We start from the raw sequence: 20,874 nt of genomic DNA, 5'->3' as shown, positions 1-20,874 counted from the left end.
TATGAAAACCTCAAAAACAGTTAACTTTGACAAATTAAAAGAAATGGTATTGAGTGAGGTAAATATGACTTTGGAAATTGCAGAAAACAGAATAAGAAGAACAAAAGAAAGAGATATTATTTCCATAACAGAATGCAAAGTATTTAAAATCACAGGTCCTAAAAGAAAGTTTGAAGGAGAGTATGGAACATTACCATTTGGTTATAGTAAGGCTCCTAGAGTACAGTAAACTGGAAACTGAGTGCAAAACCTTGTCACTATGCAAAGCTCCTAGAGACTAACAGATTTCTTGGTACTTAAAATTCTATATCCTTTAATAAAAAAAAAAACAGTGCCAGTAAAGCATCCTTTAAAATAATCATTCAGTTAATGGTATAAAATGACATGTCCTAAAGAGTAAATATGTAATTGAGTCTATTCTCTCCCTTGATGGCCAATGTAAGGACAGAAAGCAGCATTGAGGCGTTCAGATCTGGCGCTACTCCATGGTGTGTATGTGGGAGTGTACATTGAGGCGTTCAGATCTTAAAGGACCTGAACTACTCCTTGTGCATGTGTGAATGATGGTCACTGGCGCGGCTGACTAAAAGGCCCGTAAACCATGTGTGAAGGTCACTGGCACGGCTGACTAAAAAGCCTGTAAACCATGTATGAAGGTCACTGGCGCGGCTGACTAAAAGGCCCGTAAACCATGTGTGGAGGGGTAAGCGTCATTTTGAAAGCCTCAGTAACTAGCACTCAAATGTTCAAACCTAAAGCAAGTTCAAGATGTAAATTTGTAAATAAGCTTCATAAATAAGGGAGAGGGCCTTATACGGCATCAACCAGGTAATCTGGATAGGCTGTATAATGCTTAACCTGGTTTCACTAAGTGAAAGGATAGTCTCAAACCCTATCCAATATGAAGCTTTTTGTGGTGTGTTATAATAGTTTATACAGACAAAAACTGTTCTAATACTTTCTTCTGTAATTGACTGTTAACTTTGACGGATGCTGAAGCATTTAAATATTAAAAGTTCTTGGAATCCACAACTTTACAAATAAAATAGGGCAATGTCATTTCATATCACGATGTAAGTAGTAATTTTGTAAATGATCATTTGATGTATTAAAGGTGTTTTTTATTAAAAAACGGATTATGGTTCGAGGTGCTTCCTAGTGTGAGTATGTGTACACGCCTAACAGGCAGGCTTAAAATCTATAAGTCCAGGGGCAGGAGGTTGGCCTAAAAATCATAAAACATTGCGTTATCCTCCCTATGTGTGTGATGCCCAACAGGCTGGCTTAAAACCCATAAGTCCGGCTGGAGGTTGCCCTAAAAATCGTAAAACATTGCGTTATCCTCCATGTCACCTAATTTCCCTCTCACCTCGGGCTATAATCTAACAAAAAATTTAAAATCTCTGTCATTCTTAGTAAATGAAATGTCGTAGGCTAAAATGAACGGTTCGCCTAGTAAATGGCCTGATGACTTTTAAAATGAACGGGTTGACAGAGACAACATATGAAAGTAAAATATCCTTTGTCAGTGGCAAAAAGGGTTAATTGAAAGGCTTCACCGAGTAAATAACCCTTTACATTTGTCAAAGGATAAACAATTGGGATGTGGCAAATCTGTAATAATTTTCATCATAGGCTACAATGGTTGAAGCAGCCTACCCCCAGAGGTTAGGACTCTTGGTGAAGCTCTGGGTTAACAAAAAGAACGCGCTGGGACCCTACGGCCTAGCCTAACAGCTTACCGTGGTGTGGAAACTGGGTCACCTAAACTTATTTCGATGTTATGCAATAGACTACTATAGAATGTGTGACTTACGACTGAAGTTAGACAAAGAAAGATAACAACATAAATTTTAAAACTACACATTTTCAGTCATTCTAGTGTTTTATCTTAACCCGGAGGTTATTGAGTTATTTTCCGATTAAGTAGCCTTCAGTTAATTTTTTATCAATCAACATTATAAGATAGTCACACCACTATGTGTTAACCCAAATATTAGTGAAAATGAGTAATCACAATATTCCTCTTAACAGAACATGTAACTGTTATGTATCATTAATTTATATAAATAAGATGTGAAACATTCCCAGAAAATGACATACATTTACATTTATAGTACAGCTCCAGACCTTGTTCAGTGCAAAACCATACATTTAATAGTTCGAGAATGTGACGTATATGTAACAGTTCCAGACCATACGTTTAACAGGTTCAGACCATATAACAGTTCCAGACATTTGGTATACGTATAATAGTTTAAAGGTATACACTCCAGAGAGTTGTATATGTTTAACGGTTTCAGAATGTGACATACATGTAACAGTTCCAGGCCATACGTTTAACAGTTTCAGAATGTGACATACATGTAACAGTTCCAGACCATACATATAACAGTTCCAGATCACAGTATGACTAGATTTGTAACAGTTTAAAACAAAATGTTCAACAGTCCCAGACAACGGGATGGATGAAATATTTGAAGACAACGGAATCACACTAAACTATCATTTAAAATACCATAGATTTGTTAAGAGTAGCTATGATAATTGGTTAAAATTATAGTTTTCATACAAATTTCAAGTTGTTTGGACATTATATTGCTAACTTCAAATCATCAGAATGATTTTTTTTCTGAAAACAGCTAAAGTCCTTACGTGTTTAACAAACATGTACAATATTATTGAAATCACCAGAATTTATCATAAAATGTACAAATAAGGGTTAGATAAATCACACCACACTAACAAAACAGATATTAACTCATGCTATAGCTGAATGCACTAAACGTTTCCAGATGCGTTGCTAAATGTCTAATACCACTGTAGATGCCCAAAAATAACTTTCCATGTCATCAAATTATGCAGGCCATAGTGGTTTTCCTAATTGATAAGTATCGTAAGGTAGTGACATGACATACTAGAATGGTCTTGGTTTGGCGGCAGTAGTCGTAAAACACAACCAGAAATCACAGACTAAAATAAGTAATTGGAGACAGTAGTAGGTAAACACAGGTCATAATCAGCAATTCAAAGCCATTCAGGTGTACTAAGGTCACAATATGTAGTCTGATTCTGTAATTAGTTACCACAGATCATTATTACAAGTCGGACAGTCCAGTAGTTAACGCTCTCCATGATAAGAAATGATCTACCGTAATAAAAAATCAATGGGCGTAATCGGTAATTATAGGTCATAATCAGTAATCACAGACCATAATCGGAAACAACAGGCCATATTTGATGGTTAAATAACATAAAAAATAATATCAGACCATAATAGATAAGTGATTGTGGATCAAAACATAATAGAAAATTAAATGTGTTAATCCACAAACGCAGGTCGTAATCCGCAATCGCAGCTCGTAATCCGCAATCACAGATTGTAATCGGTAAACGTAGGCCGTAATCCGTAATCACAAGTCGTAATCGGTAAACGTAGGCCGTAATCCATAATCACATGTCGTAATCGGTAAACGTGGGCCGTAATCCGTAATCACAGGTCGTAATCGCAGGTCGTAATCCGTAATCACAGGTCGTAATACATAATCGAAGGTCATAATCCGCAATCGGAGGGCATAATTGGTAATCATAGGCCGTAATAAGTGACCCCAGGCCATACTCGCAAATCAAAAAAGACATAATCAATAACCACAGGCCATAATCGGTAGTCACAGACAGTGACCACTGGCCATAATAGGTACAAATGTAGGCCATAACGGAGCAGTAATCAGTGTTCGCAGACCAAAACCACAGGCCTTGATCGATTATCGCTGGCCATAATTGGTAATCGCAGGCCATAATTGGTATTTGTGAAACATAATTGGTATTTGTGAAACATAATCGGTGGTCGCAGACAGTAACCTTTGGCCATAACCACCAACCCCGTGGTTGTAATAGGTACAAGGCCATATCAAGAGCCGTAATCGGCCAACTGATCACTAACCGTAGTCGGGAATTAAAGACCATGATCGACAATCGCAATTAGGTAACAAGACAAAGAGGACATACATTACACAGGAATTACAGACAAAAGATACCCCTAGGGAATGAAACTCATACAACACAACAGGAAAGAGGTCAAAACAAGACAAAACATAAGTTACCTCATATGACTTCTTACCAACACACATCAAATTCACGAAAAAGATAACAATAGCATAGTTTCATGAGCAATAGCACGACCATGTGGACAAAAGTGAGGTTAGATCACGTGGGTACACCTAAAGTGAGGTTATACAACATGGGTGTTAGTATACCTAAGGTTAGATGCCGCCATCTTGGATTTGTCCTGAAACACTGCGTATCCTACTAACGTCCACAGACTACACCACTGATACTGGCATTTCCCCTAACTTAATAGATACCAAAATAACATTTTATCAACAAGTACACTCCCAGTGCTGCTTACTAACTTTCTTTATAACGGTTTAAATTTGAATTGTAATATACAAGATGAACCTTCAGTTGAATCTTTAACGCCATTCTGATTGTAACCAAGATAAATTAAATATGCTTCCAAAATAGTTGACAGTTACACTGCCCGTCTATTTTAACCATTTTCATTTAATGAAATTACGATTGGTAGCAATAATAGTACAATACTTCATACTTTACTACACAATGAGGCTTTTAGGATATCATACTCATAAGAAACCTACACTAGATATTATTAAGAATTTTACTCACTTTTCACCCTGAGTTGAATATATTCATACTGCATCGCCATAAATAAGATGTAGGTAATGCATTGTTTCCATGGTTTTAAATTATTTGTACAAATTTTAAAATATAAAAAGTTTATAGTTGAATTACCTAGTGGCATAGTGACATCAACAGAATTTACTTTCTTTGTTTTACTTTGCTTAAATCTTTTCCCCGGACCTATCCTCTCGCTTGTAAGTGGGCGGCATATTGGAGAATCCATGCCCCCAAATAATTAACGTTTTCTAGGGAATGAGAAAAATAATAGTAAAATCGAATTTTCTTGAACTGGCTATTGAAAACGGTCCTCCTGAAAATAATCTAACTTGTATCGCTCTGGTTTATCGCTTATCATCATCTTTATGATTATCTATCGTTCATCATCGTTAACAACTACCAGGATACTACAAACTAATTATACCGTACTTTAACAATATGGACCGATCAACTAAAACCCACGTTTGATAGTATCAGTCTATAGATGACCACACAACTAATCGTCAAGTAAACAATACTAAACCCATTCTGTTTGCTTACGTTAAACAATCGAGGTGTAGACAAACGTTAATTATAACGTTTCATAGAATAATCGAATAAACATGACCGAGAGAGTTTCATATATCGATTAGCATTTAAATTACCGACATAGCAGTTGTCTGAGTCTAAATTACATGGTTGTGATCTCCTGATGACCATACAACACCGTGTCTGATTACATTCAAAGAACTTACCACGTTTGCTGGAAGTTCATGTCTCGTTCATTGTCCTAAACTCTGGAACATCCGGAGACCACATGATGAGATGACGTCATCATAACGTCTGTCTGGGGTAAGGTTTATAATTCCACCTGCAGCTGCACCCGCGGGAGTTAAATCCAGAGCCATTCCATGAGTTAAAAGCCAGTAAAACTCTTGAGTGAACGAATCTCGAAATGATTTTCGTTACTAAACAATATTGAGAGCAAACATTGTTACTTTACAAACAACGATTACAAAGAGATGTACGTTGTCTTGGTGTGGTATACGATTTTATGTCTACGCCTCATTGATGGTGAAAACAATAATTATAGTAGGGTTCAGATACTAGTGACTTCTGAACCCTATTATAAATTATAAACCTAATAACCAACCTAATAAAACAAACCTATTATAATTGTATGTGTGTTTTGATGCACGTTTCAGTATGTTCAAGTGTACCTACTGATGTCGGGCAAACGTTTTCTGCAAATTTTGGGTTAATTCAACATAAGTTACGCTTCTAATAATTATTGAGAAGCTTGGTTTGAAACCATATTATTTAAGGTCTAATATTTCCTGGTTTAATAGTCTTTACACGAACTATACACAACCCAGACACTGCGATTACTGCGAACAGAAACATAGTACTTTAAAATTGCCTCCGCTCAACCGCATGACTATCTGATAGGAAAGTACATAAATTATCCAAGATATCTTTGTGTTCATTAATATTTCCATGTTTGTAACGCAGCATGGATTTCATACACGGTCTTCAAATATTTTATATGGGTACTAATTTCAATTTCACAACTTGGTTACACCAAGTGCTAGTCGCAAGTATACATGTAGTTTGTTTCATTTACCCATCCAATTCTTAAACAGAGTAGGAAAAGGAGCACGAGAAAAGAAACATTAGATTTCAAAAATCGGATAAAAATCTGAAACAACGCACTGTAGAAAGATAGGATTTCCTCTGAAAGAAAACCCTCTACGAGATCGTTTATTTCCTTTAATCTTCACCGAATCCAAAACCACAACTGCGGCGGAAACAAAGGTTGAAGTTCACACGATTCTCGTATCAGCGATGAATAGCCCAGTCAATCTAGGTAAAACATCACGGAAATAGGAGATATAAAGCTGAATTTTGGCACAGATTTTCTTTATGATATCCTTGACCATTTCCTAAAAGTCCGCTACCGTCCCCTGTGTGCTTCTTCCGGTATAAAGAAAAAAGGGGGGAGGGGGTGAATCTTATATATTAAAAAGAACTTGGTTTTTCTTTTCCGAGTTCGTTTGGCTCTTCTACCCGACCGATTTTCATGATTGAGGTCTCAAATTGAAGGTATGCACGTACAGATTTGCCATCAAGCATATTTATCTATAAACCCACTCAGCATATACGTAAACAAAATTTGCTCCCCATGTATTTCTTATGGGAGTTAAATTTGGTTTATCCGAGTTCGTTTGGCTCTTCTACCCGATCGATTTTCATGATCGAGGTCTCAAATTGAAGGCATGCATGCCAAGTTTTCACATAAAGCATCGGCAAATATTTACCTACTGTACTACTCGACCGAAACACATGATGTGATTTATTTTCTAACTCTTCAATTTAAGATGTACCTTCACCAGTTATAATTTTACAATCCTATATATATATTAATCTAAGAACCTTCAGTGAAATACTGGCTTTCTTAAGCTATTAGTTATTCAAATCGGACAAGTTTCAAGCAAACGCAAGGTGAACAACCAACATAAAAATTATTTTTCATAAGGTTTTACTATGTGTAAAAATCAATAGCTCCAGTATTGTTATAATGTTTTTCTATATGTTTTAGTCTCTAATCAATCAGAAAACTATAGGATTTAATTTGCGCTATTGATTGTTTGAATCATTTAAGCTCAAGATACTGTATTACTCAATCAAAAATCATAAATTTGATTATCCTGCAACGAGACCTTCTCTGGAGGAACAATTCCCACCACCGCGCAGTGTCTTACCAGTGATCAATATAAATAAACATTTTTAATCCTTCGTGTTAATCAAATCCTTCTTTCCTGACAAACCAATTGACTGGAAGTTTGGAAATTCGTATCTGAGTAAAATATTGATACCAACACAAAATTAAAGATTTGTGGTATTAAAAACAAATCAACACACATTGATGTGCTACATTTTTTTAATTCAGTATAAGAACTGCCTCTACGCTCTACAGACAGTGCACCACTAATAATAAAATTGTCTTCAGCTGGTGCATAAGGATGAGAAATCTACTAAGGGAGTATGTTTTGTTTTTCTATAGTCTTCTTAGTTAAATACAGCAGTTTATTGGGATGTAAACAAATTGTACATTTAATTTGGATCTTTTAAAGGTTATGAAAAAATATTTTCGTAGTCGGTAATTTGTTTTTTTTTATTCAAACTAATTAATAAATTACCATTTGTGAACTGCTGCAAATAGAATTATTAAGTTCGTATTTTGTATTCTTTAAAGGACTATTTATATCTGTCGTGCAACAACAATAGTGTTAACAATAGTTTTGGTCTTCTTATTATTTCTGTAGGTATTATTACCGAAATAATTCCGAATCATAGTGTTAGTAAACAAAATATAAAACCTTTTTGATATTTGTATAGGTACATGATTGAATTAATAACGGAAATCCAAAACGTCGACAATGTATTATTACAATAATGCGTCTTTACTTTAGCCAAAGGAATTTAAATGTTGTTATATTATGATATCGGGAAGCATAAAATCTATTTACAAAAATTGAAGCAGTATTGTAATAGTTTCTCCTATTCGAGGCAACCTACAATTAGACATTATAAAAACATAAGCCCCAGTAATTGCCGTAGACCTACTATGCCTAAAATTGTGAGAGTTAACTTGCAGATAAAATTTACACGTTAAAACGTCATTACAGAAATACATTGTAGTGGTGTTAAATATATTTTTAAATAGAGCTATTGAATTTAAATAAATATTAATCAATATATTATAAAGTGGTGAACTATATATGGATTGTATTAAAAATTTGTCTATGCATAAATACGATTTGTACATTTGCACGATTCAACGAGCCTTTAATTTTAAGTCTATGAATTAGTTATGAAAGTCACGATGGTTAATGACTGTATTAATTAATTGTTTTGGTTTATTACGACATCCATTAATTTTTCCATTAAATTTGTCATCCGTGTTTGAGAACTCACACCGTATTTTAGCTTAATTTCATAGTGGTTTTAATGGTACTACTGGAGTTTCAATATGTTTCATATTCTGTTATTTTCCTATAATACTGGCATTTATATTTGAGATCACAATCATAAACATTTAGTTGGATGTTGTACAGTTAAATAAAAAAATAAATTTTTAATGATTTTTTAATTGCTTTGTGAAAGTACTGTTAAAAGTGTAATTGATAACAAAAACATAACAATTAATGTATCTTTATTATTGACACTGACATTTTTAAAAATACGTCTGTGTACGATTATTTCTTCGTACAAGGTTGGCAACGCTCCGTGCATGGGCGCGGCTGGGTTAGCGACTTCCAGAGTTAGCGAATTCCGCCACGGGACAAAATCGACTTAGCGGGTTCCGCAGTTAGCCAATTCCTGACTGGTACAATTAGCCAGTTCCTACACACGACCGAGTTAGTGAGTTCCAGAGTTAGCCAATTCCTACATCTCTTATTCTACTGAAAGTGTTTGACTATACCGTGTTTTGGGTTTATTTGTGACTTTTCTAATGTCAATGCTTAAGAAAAAAAGGAGATTGAAAAGTGTAGTTTATTTTGTAAATAAACTACTCACGACTTCAGAATGATTTCGTAAATCCAAATGCATAGCACTTCATTTTTTAAGTTTTTATGGATGGCCCATTTTAATAGATCTTTTGAGTTATATGAACTAGGTGCAGTCCCGTTAGGGTCGGTTAAGATGGAGTCTACTGTATCTCACATATCTAAATGTATGGAGTTTTTAAGTCAAACTAATATTTGAAGGTAAAAACACTTACTTTAGATGATGCATGTAAAATTTGTCTGTTAGATGATGATTGACCAGCTCACAATGATGTTATAAAAAATTAATCTCTCAGAAGTACTTGGCAGATCTAGGGTTACCATGCACATAGACTATGGACCTGTACCTGAAATGAATCCAGCTAAAAAAGGGGTTTATAGTACAAGTAAACTGTACTGATAAAATCAACTTCAATCAACAAGAAGAGAAATATATGTATGTTGTATGGTGTATTGGGTTCATTTTAATACACAATACAACAATAATTACAGGGAAACCCATATCATGGAGATGTATTTTTCAGTATTTGTCTGGTTTTGGGAATGAATTTTCTTCAGAAGACCCCAGGTGTCCGGGGTCGCTTCCGAAAAACCAAAACAGCCCTCAACAATGCCCTTATGGGACTTACGCAGAGCAGTTGTCTGGAACAGCATTTACAGGTAATGTATATAATTTGTATAGCAAGGGTTAAGAAATTCGTTATTTTGTGACTATCAATTATCAATCATTGAGATGGGGTGCATATTTTTTATGGGGTACCTAGGTGCGTATTTTAACCCAAATATGAGTGAAGAATGGTGTGTGATGACCTGTGTAGCTTTGTTACTGACTAAGATCAGCTGTTTCTTTAGTCAGGATCATTTATTTAAAGCCCAATGATTAGGAACAGATGGGTCCAGTTTCGAACCATCAAAAAGCTATACTGACTTTTCTCAGGATCGAACCGGCGACCTTTTGATTACTAGGTGAGCACTATAACCACTCAGCTACCCAGTTAGCCACTGGCTAATTGAAATAAAGCCTCTTTCACTCCGGAGTTAAACAAATATATTACATGTTTTTGACAGCTCCAGTCTTAACATGGCTTAAAGTAAGAAGTGCTTTTTTAAATCAAATCCAACAAAAAAATGTGATACCCTTGCCATTTTTGCTATAATCACTGAGCCGACCCCTCGCACCGCCCCCAGACGAACAACTGAAGGAAGCATGCCCCCCATAGTGACAGTGCGAGTGGTCGCCCCACAACCCTGACAAAAGTGAAAGGCCGTGGGTGAACATCAAAGCAAAACAAAGAATTGTGAACAAAAGCCTATATATTTATCAAAATCAACAAATAACAACAAACAACAATGATTTTACCCATCCAAAGAATTTCTTTTTAATAATCTCTTTTCTGAAAAAATTTAATAAAAAAGAATTTTAAATTTACCCTTCTAAACCTTACATAACTGGTAACTTAAATGTGGAAAAGTTAGGCCTAACTATGAATAAATTAAAGATGGTAACTGTAAATATAGGCTACTTTAAACTTTGAAAAAATTAACAATTAAATAAATAATAAATACTATAAACATAAATAACGAATAATAAATTGATTTGGGGGCCCCTTTTAGTATCAAGTCCTTCGAAAAATTTGTATAACAAAATAAAACTTGCGGCCTGAAGGCACAATAGTTCCTTTGGCGGTAGGCGGCGTGGCGGCTTGAAGGCGGAGTGTGTCCTACTGGTTCCAGAAGCAGGGCGACTGGCAGCCCGAAGAGGGAGAATGTGTAAGGTTTCCCCGGGCGACCCTCTCCGGAAGCAGCAGGAAAAAGCCTCCCATCTGGGACCCTTTAAACAGTTTCCAGGTCTAACTAGTAGAGTTCAAATAAGTGAAGTTTAACCTTAGGCCTACCCAGCTTTTCAAGCCAAAAGTCCAAAACACAATTTCCGCATTAGGCCTACTCGAACAATGACCAGACTATTGATAAAGATGATTTTATTATAAATACTTTTCTTTTTAATTAGGCTTTCCTTTATTAAACTGTCTTTTACAGTTACAATAAGAAAAATGACTAGAAATAAATTAATTCAGATGAATAAAGCTTTAAAAACATAACAATAAATAGACTTTTAAATTTTACTAACTTTAACAACACATTCTGACAGTAAAATTTTATAAAGATTGGAGTTGACAATTAAAAATATGAATTATCTGGTCCAGAAGGGTAAAACACATTAATCAAACACAAAACAATTACATAAATACTACAATTAATACTTCAAAAAACAGTTCTCACAAAATATTAAAAATTCTTTGGCTGGAGGTGCATTTTCAGGTAAAACCGGTAATAACTCCGGTTATTACCAACCAAATTTGCTCAAAATGCTTTTAAAAGTTGTGGCACAAGTGCCCGCAGCTTTTAAAAGACAAACCCATGCCTACCAACTAGCCTGAGGCTAGGTAGGGGGTCAGTTACCTACGGTCACTCAGAAAACAGAAATGCGCTAAACTAAAACTTAAATAACTCGGTCATTTATTATCCAAACTTAATGAAAATTGCAGGGGACAAGTAAGAACACTAAAACTAACTAATTATGACCGAGCTTGGCCCCCAGAAGGTGCCATTACTTAACTAAAAAGAATTAGGCTGAGTGACATGGCCTACATTACAAATAACAAAAAAAACACCTTTACAGGGGACAAAGGGACAAAATTTACATTAAACAACATGTAGGCCACAATAACAAAACAAAATTGAGCACAAACTAGGCCTTAGGCCTAATAATAAATTAACAGGGACACAGAACAAACGGACCATAGCCCGCACAAAAGTGAGTTTCAAAGTGAGTTTTCTTGGGTAATATCTGGCCTAGAGTCTCCGGGAAAGCTTTGAAAACTTGACAACAACAAAAACTACTAAACTAACCAGAAAAACTTGTGGTCAGACCACACAAAGCTTGGCCAAAGGCCCAACAAAACTCCGTTCAATTCCAGCCTCAGAAATGGGTCTAGCGCCTTGAAAAACAAGTAATTGGTAATTAAAAGTAATTCCAATGCACAGAAGGTGCTTAATACTTGTTTTTCACTAGCCAAAACCCACTCAAAGCCTGCTCAACATGTGGCTGAAAGCCAAGACTAAATCAGAAACTTTCTAACCTAAACAAATCAAATAATAATCAATCAACTTACTCATCTGACGACTGGCAAAACACTTAAACCATGTTCAAAATTCGCTGGCGTAGGAAATAAAGCAATTGTCTGAAGTAAAATATATTGCCTTCAGAAAACGACAAAGTTTGACAGGTTAAATTGACAGTCGCTCGCCTTCTGCCGAAAAATGTGCTCGGCAGCGGAAAAATAGCCCCGGGGTCTGCAGGACTGCTGCCAGACCCAAACTGAACGAGTTCCGGCGCAAGGCCAGCACTCGCACTATACAAAAACACTGAGGCGTGACATTGGTGGGACGCTTGGTGGACATGTCACGGCTCAACCTCCCCCCCCAAAGGAGGACTTCCTCTCCAAAAAAAAGAAAACAACCTCTCCCAATTCTAGAAGATCTCAACACCACAGATCAACTCAAGTGTCTGAAGTGGGGAACGCCAAAAGTCTTTCAACTGGAGGGACTACTCACCCCCAGGGGTTGCACTGGCCAGTGCTGGAAAATGTACTAGGGAAAAATCTTCAGCAGCGCACAAGGGACAGAAGAGGTGATCAAGCTCTCTGGCCCAGTGCACTTCCCACTCAGACACAAGAGTAAAGAAAGATGACCTACGGAATTGTTCCCCGGGAAGGCTTCAGATGAGAAATGTGAGCCCTCCGGAAAACTTCTCCAGTCTGCGGATTTCCAAGCCGCACGGAGACAGGAGTCAAGAACTTCAAGATGCGGTGGGGACCTGACCACCGATGAGACAACTTAGCGGCTCTCTTGTCCACGGCCGAACTGACCGGATGAGCCTTACAGAAAACCAAATCCCCCACCTGGAAAGGATTGTCCAACCGACCTCGATTGTGCTTCCTCCGTACCAATTCCCTAGCTCGGATCAAGTTCCTCCTAGCCGCCTGCCAAGTTGCCTTGACATTGGCTGCACCAGGGGGTGGCAGAAGGTCGCCAATTTTCCACACATTTGCCAAAGGATTATTGGGTGGATAGCCCAACAACAGCTCAAAAGGGACCGCCTTGTGACTCTCATGGTGTGCAGTATTGAAAGCAAATTGAATCCAAGGAAGTTCCTGATCCCAGGTGGTTTGCTTGTCAGCATGAAAAGCTATGAGAGCGGATCGAAGATTTCTGTTGAACCTCTCAGCATGGGAAGGCTGTGGATAGTAAGGAGAAGTGGTCACATGGCGGATACCGTGCCCAAAGCACATTCTTTTGAAAAGGTGAGACACGAACTGAGTTCCGTTGTCGGAAACAATGGTGGCGGGTATTCCAAAGTGTTGAAACAAATGGGTACGAAGTGCCTGCACGGTGAGCTGTGCAGTGGCGTTCCTCAAAGGAAAAAGCCAACAAAACTTGGAGAAGGCATCCACACAAACAAGTAAGAATTTGTTTCCTGACTTGCTACGTGGGAGAGGCCCTACATAGTCTATGAAAACCTTCTCCAAAGGTCTCTCCGCCACCTCAGATGACAACAACCCATACTTGGTATTCTGAGCAGGCTTGCTTAGCGAGCATGTTTGACAAGAACGTACTCGTGCCGCAATGTCCCTGTCCATACCCTTCCAGATGAACATTTCCCTAACCTTCGCAATGGTCTTGTGAATCCCTAAGTGCCCACCCACAGGGGAAGAGTGAAAGTACGCAAAGACCATGGGTACAAGAAGACTAGGCAGCACAACCTTAGGTTTACCTCGCTGTCGGTCTCGACAACAAAGGGCACCCTGGGACAGAAAATATGGGGGGTGGGCTCCCCCATTTTGAAGCTCACCAATGATCTTAGCCAGCTCGGGATCTTTTAACTGATGTGGGATGAACTCAGAAAAGGCAAGGGGGAACTCCAGGAGCACGGCACACCCTGTGTGCTCCTCCTGATCAGAAGGTTGGTCGTCAGGTGAATGGTACATCCTGGATAAAGTGTCAGCAATCACATTCTGCGTGCCTCGAACATGTTGCACTTGGAATTTGAGGGAAGATATTTGGACCACCCAACGACCAATTTTCCCAAGCTGGCGAGGATGTGCAAGGAGCCACGAGAGCGCCTGGTTGTCGGTTTCCAGCAAAAACTCTTTGTGTTCCAAAAAACGTCTGAACTTATTCACTCCAAACACGACAGCCAAACACTCTAACTCATACACAGAAGAGCTTTTCTTTTCGCATGGGTTCAAAGTGCGTGAGGCATACGCAATTGGCTGCCTAACACCATCTACCTCTTGAGACAACACAGCCGCAATTGCGACGGAGGAAGCATCGGTTTGCAAAACAAACTTTTGACTGAAATCTGGCATCGCCAAAACCGGGGGTTGCATGATAGCTTCTTTCAGAAGATCAAAAGACATCTGTTGTGCTTCACCCCAAACAAACTTGGCGCCCTTCTTCCGAAGCTCATTGAGAGGAGCCGCCAACTCAGCCACATTGGGGATGAAGCGCCGGTAGAAACCCACCATGCCGATGAAACGGGCAATGCCTTTGACATCTCGGGGAGGAGGAAACTCCCTGATAGCCTGGGTTCTAGCCGGATCGATACAGACACCTCGTGAAGATACCAGATGACCTAGGAAAGAAATCTCAGCCTGAGCAAAACTAACTTTCTCGGGATTTACGGTAAGGCCAGCCCTAAGCAACCTATTCATGACTTCCTCAAGATGAACCAGATGGTCTTCAAAGCTCTCACTGTACACCAAAAGATCGTCAAGATAGTTGAACACAAATTTGAACTTGACGTCATGAAAGATGGAGTCCAGAAGTCTGGTGAGGGTCTGGGCTCCCACAGCTAGGCCCATGGGAACACGTGTGAACTGGTACAAGTTCCACGGAACGCAGAAGGCAGTGAGAGGTCGAGATTCAGGTTTCAAGGGAATCTGATGGTAAGCCTGGTTCAAATCAAAGACGGAAAAATACTTGGCCTTACCGAACCAATCGAACGCAGAGTGCAAATCAGGGAGAGGGACAGAGTCAATTTCAATCTGAGCATTCAACTTGCGATAATCTAGAACCATTCGAGACTTGCCATTTGGCTTTGGAACTAGAAAAGCTGGACTTGCGTAACTTGAGCGAGAAGGCTCAATTACCCCATTTTCAAGAAGCTCATTGATGATTCCACGGAGTGTTTCCATTTTGGGTGGAGCAAGTTTGTAAGGATGAGAACGAACTGGACGGGTGTCAGTCAAACGGATTTCGTACTCCAAAAGATTGGTGACTCCAAGCTTTGGCGTTAGCACCTCAGGAAAACGAGAACACAATGTTCTGATTGCTTCAGCCTCACCAGGAGTCAGATGCCCTAAAGGATCAACTTTTGGCTTGCTGGGTGTCTCAGGCTCTACCACAGCTGCACCATCCACAATTTCATCTGCGAAAGGAATGAGCACCCGTCTTGCGAAACGAAAGAAGCACTGGCCTCTGCCCAAATCCAAAATCAGGCCACAATGCTTGATGAAATCCGCTCCCAAAATGACAGGAATGCAAAGGTCCTTGGCTACCCAAAAACTCCACACCCAAGAAAAATGTTCAATTTTGAATTTCAAACGGGCTTCATAGATGATTGGAAGTGGGGATTTCGAGGCAGTCCAGCAGATGTGGGTACTTTGCTCAACTTGCTTGATTAGCCCAGAAGATTTTAGATTTTCAAACAGGGAAAGGGAAATGAGACAACGGGCTGACCCAGAATCCACAAGGGCCTTCTGCACCGTTTTGCCTAAGAAGATGTTGAGTCGTGGGCAAGTTGAGCGCGCCGCTTTCACTCCCATGCATGCAAGCTCCCTCATACCCCGCGACAGAGGCTCCCCAAAACCAGCACTCCCAGAAGGGGCAGTACTCACAGAAACAAAATTCTTACTGACTTTCTCCAAAACAGCTTTCTCACAGGGCGGGTTAGGCAAACTTTCCCCTTGTGAGCTACTCAGGTTTTTGGACAAAGTCGCAAGATTAACCCTCTGACGACACTCTCGTCTCATGTGACCTGGTTGACCACAACGAAAGCAAACAATAGGATGCCTCTGTCTCTGCGGTGTTTCAGGACCTCGACACACGGATGCTACAGCGGGATGGGGACCAGTCTGGGGAAGATGCCCCGAAACATGCTCCCTCTGAAAATCAGCGTCTTGAACGCTCCGTGAAAGGATGACCAGCCTATCCAGGTCTGCAAAAGAAGAAGGCTTCGGAGCAAAAATCAGTCTGGACCGCTCCTCAGGCTTCAACCCCTGCAAGACAATGTCCACCAGTTGGTTTTCAGGGATGCCCAGCCGTAGGACACGCCACACGCCACGAATGTCACCCACATACTGACTGAGAGTTTCATCAAATTTTTGAGGACGAAACACCCTCTCAACTTTCAATCTCTCCATGACCCTGAAGGGGACAAAGAGCTCAAGTACTTCACTGTGAAAAATGTCAAAGTTTACTCCCCGTTTCAAACAATCTAATAATTTGTCACCAAGAGGTCTCAGGCAGAGTGGAACCAGCAGTTCCAACACTACTGAGTCCTCCATGCCTGGGAACTCCTTCAGGTGCAACACCTTTCCCAAAAACTCCAACAAAGTTTCTACCTCTAAACCATCAACTGGGCGAATGTCGCTCAAAACCCCAGCAATGGGATTGGGCAGTGGAGCAAACAAACCCATTTTGCTCTCAGTCAGTCGACCTACCTTCAAAACACACAAAAAAAATTTTACAACGAACAATTCACAAACTTAACTAACTAAAGGCTCTGGACTGAAATGCCTACAGTCAGATGAGGTCCCAAACAGAAGAACCTGCCCATACACACCGCCTAAGCCACCAAATCAAAAACACGGACGTACACTCACGACATACACACAACATACATACACTAAACAACAACACCTAACATTTGTGTGATGAGGTAAACACACACACACACAGTTTCAATTTTGGGATTGGCCATGCTTTTGACACTCTTGCTCCCAAAGGATGCAAGTCATTAACCAGATTCCACCCGGTGACTCGGCCAAGGGCGAGCTCCTAATAAAAACAAACAACAACAGTGTGCTTACCCCACCACGACAACATTTCTTCAAAAAATTCCTAAGACTGCCAGACCAGCATCACCCAAAAATCAAATCCAACCACGGCCCTTCGTGGATAGAGCACAAAAAACCACGCTCTGCTACCATCTGAGCCGACCCCTCGCACCGCCCCCAGACGAACAACTGAAGGAAGCATGCCCCCCATAGTGACAGTGCGAGTGGTCGCCCCACAACCCTGACAAAAGTGAAAGGCCGTGGGTGAACATCAAAGCAAAACAAAGAATTGTGAACAAAAGCCTATATATTTATCAAAATCAACAAATAACAACAAACAACAATGATTTTACCCATCCAAAGAATTTCTTTTTAATAATCTCTTTTCTGAAAAAATTTAATAAAAAAGAATTTTAAATTTACCCTTCTAAACCTTACATAACTGGTAACTTAAATGTGGAAAAGTTAGGCCTAACTATGAATAAATTAAAGATGGTAACTGTAAATATAGGCTACTTTAAACTTTGAAAAAATTAACAATTAAATAAATAATAAATACTATAAACATAAATAACGAATAATAAATTGATTTGGGGGCCCCTTTTAGTATCAAGTCCTTCGAAAAATTTGTATAACAAAATAAAACTTGCGGCCTGAAGGCACAATAGTTCCTTTGGCGGTAGGCGGCGTGGCGGCTTGAAGGCGGAGTGTGTCCTACTGGTTCCAGAAGCAGGGCGACTGGCAGCCCGAAGAGGGAGAATGTGTAAGGTTTCCCCGGGCGACCCTCTCCGGAAGCAGCAGGAAAAAGCCTCCCATCTGGGACCCTTTAAACAGTTTCCAGGTCTAACTAGTAGAGTTCAAATAAGTGAAGTTTAACCTTAGGCCTACCCAGCTTTTCAAGCCAAAAGTCCAAAACACAATTTCCGCATTAGGCCTACTCGAACAATGACCAGACTATTGATAAAGATGATTTTATTATAAATACTTTTCTTTTTAATTAGGCTTTCCTTTATTAAACTGTCTTTTACAGTTACAATAAGAAAAATGACTAGAAATAAATTAATTCAGATGAATAAAGCTTTAAAAACATAACAATAAATAGACTTTTAAATTTTACTAACTTTAACAACACATTCTGACAGTAAAATTTTATAAAGATTGGAGTTGACAATTAAAAATATGAATTATCTGGTCCAGAAGGGTAAAACACATTAATCAAACACAAAACAATTACATAAATACTACAATTAATACTTCAAAAAACAGTTCTCACAAAATATTAAAAATTCTTTGGCTGGAGGTGCATTTTCAGGTAAAACCGGTAATAACTCCGGTTATTACCAACCAAATTTGCTCAAAATGCTTTTAAAAGTTGTGGCACAAGTGCCCGCAGCTTTTAAAAGACAAACCCATGCCTACCAACTAGCCTGAGGCTAGGTAGGGGGTCAGTTACCTACGGTCACTCAGAAAACAGAAATGCGCTAAACTAAAACTTAAATAACTCGGTCATTTATTATCCAAACTTAATGAAAATTGCAGGGGACAAGTAAGAACACTAAAACTAACTAATTATGACCGAGCTTGGCCCCCAGAAGGTGCCATTACTTAACTAAAAAGAATTAGGCTGAGTGACATGGCCTACATTACAAATAACAAAAAAAACACCTTTACAGGGGACAAAGGGACAAAATTTACATTAAACAACATGTAGGCCACAATAACAAAACAAAATTGAGCACAAACTAGGCCTTAGGCCTAATAATAAATTAACAGGGACACAGAACAAACGGACCATAGCCCGCACAAAAGTGAGTTTCAAAGTGAGTTTTCTTGGGTAATATCTGGCCTAGAGTCTCCGGGAAAGCTTTGAAAACTTGACAACAACAAAAACTACTAAACTAACCAGAAAAACTTGTGGTCAGACCACACAAAGCTTGGCCAAAGGCCCAACAAAACTCCGTTCAATTCCAGCCTCAGAAATGGGTCTAGCGCCTTGAAAAACAAGTAATTGGTAATTAAAAGTAATTCCAATGCACAGAAGGTGCTTAATACTTGTTTTTCACTAGCCAAAACCCACTCAAAGCCTGCTCAACATGTGGCTGAAAGCCAAGACTAAATCAGAAACTTTCTAACCTAAACAAATCAAATAATAATCAATCAACTTACTCATCTGACGACTGGCAAAACACTTAAACCATGTTCAAAATTCGCTGGCGTAGGAAATAAAGCAATTGTCTGAAGTAAAATATATTGCCTTCAGAAAACGACAAAGTTTGACAGGTTAAATTGACAGTCGCTCGCCTTCTGCCGAAAAATGTGCTCGGCAGCGGAAAAATAGCCCCGGGGTCTGCAGGACTGCTGCCAGACCCAAACTGAACGAGTTCCGGCGCAAGGCCAGCACTCGCACTATACAAAAACACTGAGGCGTGACATTGGTGGGACGCTTGGTGGACATGTCACGGCTCATCACATTCTCCCAAGTATTGGTTTAAAGTGGTTCTATTCAAGATTAGGCAAACAAACTAACAAGAAACAGGAATCACCATCAGGTGGACTTTTTATTAGGAAAATCTTTCATCATGTTATTTTAGGTCTACCACACTTTCTGTTCAGTATTGTGTAAGGGGGCAATCAAATGAGAAATATGAGTTATCGGTAGCAGATTTTAGATTAAACATATATGGAGCTATTTAAATCTTATTTTCCTTCAGTCACCCGACAAAGTGGGCTTCCTTACACTGATTATAGTAGCCTACAGAAAGCTGCTAATTGTTGCATTTACTTACTTTGCCGTGCAGTTTTTACTTTGTCGCACACCAGTATTCCAACCAAACAACACAAAACAGCGTGCTTTTATTATAGGATGATATTATGCACGTAATCTGTGTATGCTTGGAAATAGGTTAGCAACACTTAAAGATACTATGACTACGATCAGCTGTTGCAGTTGTTTCCCATTTCGATCAACGCTTGGATTTAACCTAACTAAAACTTGTTGTTTACTGTTTAAAAGACTAATTATTTCTAAACTTTATAGTAACTGTACGGTGCAAAAAATATAATGTGCAACACGAGTAAAAATTGCTTTTGCTGCACTCGAGAAACTTTCCAACTTCTCTCGTGTGCAGCAAAGTGCTACTTCGCGCACTACACTAGGGGCCACGAGAGTCTGCAGTTGGTAAAAGACCGGACTAGCGCGACGTTGTGACATCGCCCGTACCCTAATTTTCGACACTAATAAAGATATACTAAATCAATACAGAGTGATTCAAAAAGGACTTTACAACTTTGAAAATTCATATAAATCTTATTAAACAAGGTACAGAGCTGGTTTTGGTGTTGTTTTGAAGGAAAACACTTCAAGTTTTTTTTTTACCTTGAACTAAAGATGTTCTATGTGACTTCCGTTGGATTTGGGGAAAATAATTATTTAGGTATGAAAAAATAGTGAAAACCGTTAAAATTTGAGATAACTTTACACAATTTTGAAAGTAGGGCGTTTTTTA

General features: G+C 38.9%; 1 protein-coding gene across 1 annotated transcript in view; it reads left to right on the top strand.

The window, feature by feature from the left end:
• LOC128988539 (homogentisate 1,2-dioxygenase) overlaps nt 1-20,874 on the top strand; it is a 44,195-nt gene that overhangs the window by 15,539 nt on the left and 7,782 nt on the right. The window contains exon 2 of the mRNA XM_054409914.1: nt 9,773-9,908. Within this exon, the coding sequence (XP_054265889.1) occupies nt 9,773-9,908 (136 nt within the window). The remainder of the gene's footprint in view (nt 1-9,772; nt 9,909-20,874) is intronic.

This window comes from Macrosteles quadrilineatus, unplaced genomic scaffold, assembly GCF_028750875.1.
Source record: "Macrosteles quadrilineatus isolate MER2022 unplaced genomic scaffold, UCM_ALF_1.0 Scaffold_3__2_contigs__length_128488019, whole genome shotgun sequence".
NCBI classification, from domain to species: domain Eukaryota; kingdom Metazoa; phylum Arthropoda; class Insecta; order Hemiptera; family Cicadellidae; genus Macrosteles; species Macrosteles quadrilineatus.
This window is presented reverse-complemented; position numbering and strand designations above follow the sequence as displayed.